At 31.8% G+C, this 8,363-nt stretch overlaps 1 protein-coding gene and 1 long non-coding RNA gene across 2 annotated transcripts; one reads left to right on the forward strand and one right to left on the reverse strand.

Moving 5' to 3' along the window:
• Window positions 1-435: 435 nt before the first annotated feature.
• Window positions 436-2,230, reverse strand: LOC144837966 (vesicle transport protein SEC20-like). The gene is made up of 6 exons (XM_078693281.1): window positions 2,094-2,230; window positions 1,806-1,898; window positions 1,590-1,681; window positions 1,280-1,387; window positions 1,031-1,146; window positions 436-770 (listed from the first exon to the last, which is right to left on the reverse strand). Exons 1-6 carry the CDS (start codon window positions 2,172-2,174, stop codon window positions 583-585), a joined length of 678 nt encoding a protein of 225 aa, XP_078549407.1. The 5' UTR covers window positions 2,175-2,230; the 3' UTR covers window positions 436-582.
• Window positions 2,231-3,565: 1,335 nt separating this feature from the next.
• On the forward strand, window positions 3,566-7,662 carry LOC144837480 (uncharacterized). The gene is made up of 3 exons (XR_013611508.1): window positions 3,566-3,706; window positions 3,830-4,065; window positions 6,021-7,662. It is a non-coding gene; the product is annotated as an uncharacterized LOC144837480 (long non-coding RNA).
• Window positions 7,663-8,363: the final 701 nt, after the last annotated feature.

Consider the following 8,363-nt stretch of genomic DNA (forward strand, 5'->3'; position numbering starts at 1 on the left):
TTTTGTTAATAGAATTTATTTAAAGTGTTTTTATAACACAATCCAATTGGTACAGAATATAATATACCGTGGAGTTGGGAGCTGAGTAGTTAGGACACTTGACCCGGGTTCAATTCCCTGTATACTTAACTCAGCTGCAAATAGTTGGAAATGCTAGGGAGGACAAGGCGCTGTGGATAGGAGCTGGTCAACCTACCACATAATGCCGAGGCTTAGTAAAATGTTCAGAAATGAATATGGGACTTGCCTAATATACCATGCTGATATAGTGAGTATTGTTTTTGTTCCCACAACTTATTCTTAGAATAGCTCAACTGTACTGCCAGTTAACTGTTCCTAAATTAATCACTACAATGTATTTATTGTACGCTATGTGAAATTATAGTTGTTTACTGTAGTACAGTATATGTATAATATGTCCGATATCCTAAAAATTACTGGAAAACTTTAGGAAACGAAATTGGGAGAATGTACTTGGAATCTTTATTATTTTAATTCCATAAATATATTATCGATTTAAATACAATATTTAACAAAAATTAATGCATGATTTCTAATACTAAATATATTCATATATTTTTTTCAGAGAAATCGTTTTTGTATAATGTAAACAACTGTTCCAAAGAAAAGCGCCACCGCAAGAAACATGAAAAGTTTGTCCGTGAGTTCTCTTCTGTTATATTTTGTTAAAAAGTTTCCACTTGTACGAATTCCTCGATTCATTTTTTCAAATTCGTCATGTGCTTTTGATATGCCTTTGGATGATTTATCTGAAAAAGAAATAATTGTTTTATAATATTACAATAATTATATTTATTTTCACTATACAGTACTATATAATTTGATTTATTATATATACAATACTGTGGGGACCCCTTTGGAAACAAGCCTTTGGGCTTAAAGGGTTATCCCTTGCTTTCCATGTTTTTTTTTTATTCTATGTATTTATTTTCATTCATATTTTATGCTGTTTCATAAATTGTACTGTTCTTGGAAAGCAATAAATATTATTTATAAATCATATGTTTACCTAAAACCTTATTTGTGTTTTCACTCTGTTCAACACTTTGTACCATCATTTTATTTAAAGCCATCAGGTTTTCAGTAATAGTTGACGCTGTCTTCGCACGACTTTCCTTCTTTTTCCTTAAAAAGTACAAAATACATCAAATAAATTCTAAATACACTTCATAAAATATAATATTTATTTATAAACACAAATACAAATACTTAAATAATCACAGTTTATTTATTTTTAATGACTTATAATAAAAGTCACCTTTGTTTTAGTTCTGGGTCTAAACTTCCAGAAAGAAGTTCATCTTTTTCATTTTGGTCTATCTTCATTTTACATGCCAGTCTTGCTTTTTTAATTTCTGTGTGGGTGCTAAAAAAAAGAGGCAATAAATGTTATTAAACAATGTGTGTGATATCAACACCCCTAATTAATTAATCGTTACTGTATGTTTTTTAACTGTCATCTGGGGAGAGTGAAGTCTGATGCAGAGGAATTTATAAAATAGGAAGGGGGTTCAAATTGAAACATTAACAAATAAATAATAAAATGAATAATGAAATGAATCACTTGCCTGATAATTTGTTTCTTATATTTATCTACGGTATTCTGGTATTGATGTTTCTGGTTTTCATCATCTTGTTCTTTTGCCAATACATCAAGATCCTGGGAATAAATATAAAACTGATTTAAAGATATACAAATGAAAGGTAACATTCATCCGTACGTCGGTGGTACATTATACAGAAAAAAAAATACATTTATGATCAAATAAAATGTAATGACTCACTTCAACTCTGGATTTAATAATCTTTAATTCTTCCTTTATTTTCAAATGAACATCCTCAAGCGCATCGATAGTGTTAACATTTTGTCGAATATCCTGTTTAGAAAAAAACAGTAACGTTATTAAAGACATTCTACCCTATTTAATGAGCCTAGGCTAGGCCTAGGTAAGTTCGATTTGTCATTCTCGCCTTCAGTGCACAGACGACCTCCTTTGCAGGATGTAGTACTGCTGCTCTGAGAAGCCTAGGCTTAGCAAAATAAATCAAAACTATACGAGCTAAAATATAACCTGTATAAGTGCAGATATTTGCAAATCATGTTTAGCTATTTCTTGAATGAGAACACGTTCTTCTACGCTATTATTTGTCATTTTATAAGGTAAAAAACGGTACTGTTCTTCACTTTATTTTTTTGACGACGTGTGATTGTTTATGATAATTTTCAAAAATCCCTTGTGTAGAGTGCGTGAACAAATATGTTTGACGCGTTTCTTACAAATGTTAGTGGAGCTCTAATTTTAATCATGATAGAATTCTTTAATATATTTATGCATAACATAAATAATAACTTACGAATTAAGACATGGAAAAATAAGAATTGTTAATTTGAATGGTTAATGTAAACTTCCCAATTAAAAAATGTTTAGTAGAACGCGTTTATTAATTAAGTAACGCACAATGAAATTGGTAAACACTTCATTGATGACACGGACGTTGTTCTAAGAAATCCAACCTCCCCATAATTCTCAACCCCCCTTGTGTCAATCAAATGACGTCATCGGTTATTTATTAACATAAATCCGCCCATAATTTTCAACCCCCCTCTATCTTTTAAGCTAAGCTTTATATATGTACGTACGTACGTACGTACGTACGTACGTGTCGGGGTGGTGTTCTCTGCAGCATGCAACGCTCTAGTCTAGCCTCGATCTCTACTACATCTAATAAGGCTAGAGAAGCCTACGCAATACTGCAGCTGTTTTTATAATTTTAACTATCTAGGCCTAGGCAGGGAAAGAAATAGTTTAGAGCATTTTAGCTCCCTGTTACTAGGCTAGGCATATAGGATAACAAGGCTAAATTTATAGCCTTTTGACTTATAGGCTATATTATTTATTAATACTGTATTAAATATAATATAATATAAATAAGAAGCCTCCTTTCCGACCTACCTAGGCTAGTACACTACTAGTAGTAGGCCTAGGCGAGGCCTAGGCTAGCCTAGTAGTAGCTAGCTAGCCTAGGCCTACTACTGATTAGCTAGTAGTAGGCTATTAGCCTACCCTAGCTATTAGGCCTTTAGCTAGTAGGCCTAGCCAAGCCTGGTAGGCCTACTTGTTGCTGCTGTTCTTGTTTTAAATTATGATTTATTATAAAAAGATCAATACTCAATAATGTTACCAATACCAGAGAAATCATAAAAAAATAACTGCATCTGCAAATAACCTAGGCCTAAATTCAAAAATAATCTTTCGACCTAAAACTAACCCTTGTGGGTTGACACGCAGCCACATATTGAGATCTACCTTTTAAATAATCTGTTAGTGTTAATAGCATTGTTCCAACCCTCCCGATTTATACGGGAGTCTCCCGAATGTTAACATCATTTCCCGGTCTCCCGAACACTTCCATTTTCATCTTTTAGTGTGACAGTCTTACCTTCAATGGATGCAACAATATAGGGACCACTGAAGTTCGGTTGCAAACGATTTCGTTTTCTTTGGTTGAATTTTAAGACTTTTGAACCTACTTCAATGGCTGTTTTTTTAAACTTTTTGTCATATTTTGTTTTGTATTGTTTCTGCTTTTTCTTTATATTTTTTAGAACAGCTTTGGTCGTTTCTTTGATGGCATTGCCTCTGTTTTTCATCATTTCTTCATTTGCCTCTGTTATGCACGATAGGTTTGATAACTGTTTTTAGAGATACAAATTTATACTTAATATCAGAACACTAATAAATTAAAAATTGCACAATTGATAATAACGATAATAATTGAATTGAAACCATAATTTTATTTCTTCTAGAAATGTGGTTGTCAGTAAGGCATTTATGCAAGACATTGATGTTGTTTCCTGCCAAATGGCATTCTGCTCAGATGAAGAGAAATTGGATGTAAAAATACATTGGTCCCTACCCACTCTTCATCTTCGTCACTTATCTCAGCTAGTATTTTAGGTTTTCTGTGGTACAGGAGGAAAAATGGACTGTATTCTGTAGTCGTGTGCCAGTTGATGTTTAAGGCGAAAACGAATGAATCCAGGTACCTTTCCTAGTCATCTTTTTTTTGATCCATTAATTTACTCAGGCAACTGAAATATAAAACCAACATTTGGATGATGTTATGGAAATTAATGACTATACAAACATATTTACTGTTTGATAATAGTGGATTTGTTATTGCCATCTGTATACAATTGAGAAGGTTATAATTGAGAAGGTTACAGTATAATTGAGAAGGTTTATAAGATTTTTTTGTACAACTGCACACATCCTTTTAGGAATATTGATGTGAACTTTGAACATTATCCGTCATCTTAAATCAAATATAGCGGCCAATATGGGGTCCTTGTGATCCACTTTCTCTGGATGTTACTGGAGTTGGGACTAGTGGCCAAATTTTACTGGTTTGGTGTAAAAGAAAAGTGTTCGGGAGAGTATAATTGAATTTTAAAATAACCGAAATTGTACTGGAAATGTTTTATACTTTTAAAAACCATCAAGAGAGGGTTGTGGGTTAACAATAATGTGGCAACCGCTCAAGGGCGGGTATTTATTTTAGTTTCAACATGCTGATTGAATATTATAATTGTAAAGATGCACATACCTCTTTATTTTTTTATTGGTACTTTCATCCAAGCCATTTGATTGTGGATGGTAAGCTGTTGTTTTCCTATGTTGTACCCCCAATATTTTGCAAAGTCTCTCGTTAACCTTCAGTGTTGAAAAACATTAACGATTACATTTACTTTTTTTTAAATTATTTTCCATTCCCATTTGAAATTCAACGAATTATATATTACATACTATGTCATACTAATAGTGTACCCAATTGTTGTAGAGACGCTTAATATATACTTAACTCATAATGCACTAACCTTATTTACAAACTCTTTTCCGTTGTCGCTTATGATTGATTTAACGGCACCATGTCTGTGGTAAATTTTTACCATGCACTCTTCTACCTCCTCACTTGTTTTTTGCCGAATGACAAAGGCCTCACACCATTTGGTGTAGTAATCAGTAGCGGTAAATATGTACTTTTTTCCTCCGTCTGATGTTTTATACGGGCCCATTAAATCAATGCCCATCATCTCAAAAGGGCCAGTTACCTGCAGAAACAAAACAAGTAAATTTAATTTACAACATATATTTTAAATAATGCTGTTGGTCTGGTAGGACAGAATTTTTGAAACCTTTAAAAGTAATGTAGTTTTGAGATTCACAATTATACTGTTAAACAAAATGCATTTTTTAAACTGCAAAACATTTTTTGGAACGAACATGAATGGAAACATACACCCTCAATTAAAAATCAATACTTGGTCAACCAGTATGAGTGAGTTGCCTGGTTTGATTAATAATGTTTTGATGATGATCTTTTTTTTGTAATGAAAAAACCATTCTTAGATCAGAATAAAAATAAACAATAAAGTCATACTGCTATTGGTTGGAGTTCCCTTGAAATTGACTTTAAGCTGTCTCCTTTCTGGCAAGACAAGCAGTTTGTTATCTAGAAGTTAAACAAAATATTTTATTGTTAAGATACATTGTTCTATATATTCTAGCAATTTACGTCTCCAAACTTTCATATGATGTCTGACAGCTAAACATTATTTATGTAAATAATTGTTTATTTTAAAAAAATTTTTCCAATTGTAAATAGACTGAATAAAAGACTGTTACCGTAAGAGAAATTGTAATTCTAAAAAAATGTATACCTTCATAAGATCTTACCCATTCATTTATCATTAGTGTTTGGCCTGGCCAGTAAAAACGTTCACACACCATCTTGTGTGTTTTGTTTCGGCCTAGATGCCTCCCTGTTGGTAGTCGTGTACCTGTCTCAAGACTTCTTTTGCTTCTTCTTTTGTTTTTATGCATTTGGCAACTCTTCCATCCTTTATTATCCGGTGAAGGATTTTTCCTAGATTTAATAAAAATATAATTATGAATAATGATTAATATTGATATCAAATTGTATTCATTTTATTGTAGATTACAAAAAGGAAAAACAAAACAAGAATTAAAGAAGTATTTAAAACAATGACGAATGGAGTCAGCGTTGATAACACAAGTTCTATAATACTACTAATTTGTAATAACAAAACAAAACTGTATAGTCATTTACCCTTTAAAGAGTATTTGTTTACTTTTAGATTTTTGGCTACAAATTGATATTTATTTTTGAATTATTTATAATCTGTATTATAAGAGAAATAGTTTTTACAGTTGTTCGCAACCTCCCTGTAGTTGGGGATGGTGTGAATTAGTAGTAAATGTTTATATACCTTGTATAACAAAATTCAGGCATTTTCTTCTGATCCTCCGTTTATCCTCTTTGGAACATCCCTCTGGATAACTAGAATTGCTCAGGTAATTATATACCTTGTCATATTCTTCTTCCATAGTTTTACAACCTAAACATTTACTGTGGAGATGCGCAAATGTTTATAGTTAATTTATAGGCACTGTAACTAAGGTCCAGTTTAAATAAAACGTAACTGCTTAATAATTGTGTAAATAAATTTCACCAAAGTAATTAATTTGTATCAAGACTTATTGAAACCTATTGTCTTCATGGACACAATTTTAATTTAACCAAATATATTTTATTATTTTTTTACAGGCATATATTAATTTTGCCTAAAATTGTCTGCAATAATGTGTAAAACGTTTATCCAGTTGATAGTTTAAATGATAATAAAATTGATTTAATGAGTGGATACTCAAATTCTATATTATTTTGCGTAACGATACATCATTCTATTCTTGTGTTATGATCAAGCATATGCTTATTCATGTAAACACCCTGGTTATATGTTATAAATGTTTTATCTACTACTAGAATAGTACCTACTGACAAACCAACATGTCTAGTCTAGTAGAATATGAACCAAACGATGTATTCAATTCAATTCAAAACTTTATTTATTCTCGAAATGCAGTTTAACAGAAAAATATATACATATAAATCACAGTATGTCACAAGACCTGTCAGATCGTAAAAATATTACTTACAGAAATATGCTTACAGAAAGATCGTTTTTCAACAAGTTCTAGGAGAAATGTATACATTCATACAGCTAATTAATTATGTAAAAAAAAATTATCAACCTAGCCAATTGAATTATCATGCTGGAAATTTATTTACTACAGTATATAATGAGAGGTACTCATGCCTACCTTGTTGATGTTAAACTTGAAAAAATGTATCTAGATTCAGCCGATCAGACAGCAAAACAGTTTTAACAATTACGGTTTCGTTCTTTTATTGCTGCCAGGATACTTTCTATTAACCAATAGGATTTCACTAAATTCATTACTATCAACCAATAGGATAGCAATCAACATTTGTATGCAAAGTAATTTCTAACTTTGTTATTAAACTTCTGTTATTATTTTTAACCAATAAGATTGTGATTATAGTGAACCAATACCCAATCATCATTCAGATATTTTTGGATTGATCTGTTTTGCCTGGCAGCCTGGTCCATCAAGTACTGCGCAGTGTACTCTTCAGTGATGACATTTTTGTACGCGATTGGCGTACCATACTTACCTGGGTTTCGGACAGCGTGGTGTGTTCACGCAGGTCGGGTTGAAACGTCGTCATGTTATGTTATGTTGAAGTATAGAGTATTCAATAAACTTCACTTTACTGATAATAGTGGTCGATATATTTATTCGAGTCAGTAAAATTGGTCCCAAAACCTCATTTTTCATTTTTTTGTATTGATATTTGACATTGAAAATTTTAGATAGGCCATAAAAACGAACCCCCCTCCAATTTCTATGATATTCTGATTTAAAACCAAATTCATTTTGTATTGATAATTGACATAGTGTTAAGAACTGATCGATTATGAAAAAATAATGATGAATATCGATTCAGAACTTCTTTAAACAGAGTGGGGACATTCTTTCACAGGGGAGGTTGAAAATGTTAGATAGACCATAAAAACGAACCCCCCTCCAATTTCTATGATATTCTGACTTAAAACCAAATTTTTTTGTATTGATATTTGACATAGTGTTAAGAACTGATCGATTATGAAAAAATAATGATGAATATCGATTCAGAACTTCTTTAAACAGAGGGGGGACATTCTTTTACAGGGGGGTTGAAAATTTTAGATAGGCCATGAAAACGAACCCCCTCCAATTTCTATGATATTCTGATTTAAAACCAAATTCATTTTGTATTGATATTTGACATAGTGTTGAGAACTGATCGATTATGAAAAAATAATGATGAAAATCGATTCAGAACTTCTTTAAACAGAGGGGGGACATTCTTTCACAGGGGGGTTGACAATTTTAGATAGGCCATGAAAACGA

This window comes from Antedon bifida, chromosome 3 (assembly GCF_963402885.1).
Source record: "Antedon bifida chromosome 3, ecAntBifi1.1, whole genome shotgun sequence".
NCBI lineage: Eukaryota > Metazoa > Echinodermata > Crinoidea > Comatulida > Antedonidae > Antedon > Antedon bifida.

What these genes read in the sequence shown, in the direction of transcription:
- LOC144837966 (XM_078693281.1), bottom strand. Translation starts at nt 2,174, where the DNA reads ATGACAAATAATAGCGTAGAAGAACGTGTTCTCATTCAAGAAATAGCT. An exon ending in TTATTAAATCCAGAGTTGAA is followed by an intron (nt 1,682 to 1,805) that starts GTGAGTCATTAC and finishes ATTTATTCCCAG; the next exon opens with GATCTTGATGTATTGGCAAA. An exon ending in AAACACAAATAAGGTTTTAG is followed by an intron (nt 771 to 1,030) that starts GTAAACATATGA and finishes TTTCTTTTTCAG; the next exon opens with ATAAATCATCCAAAGGCATA.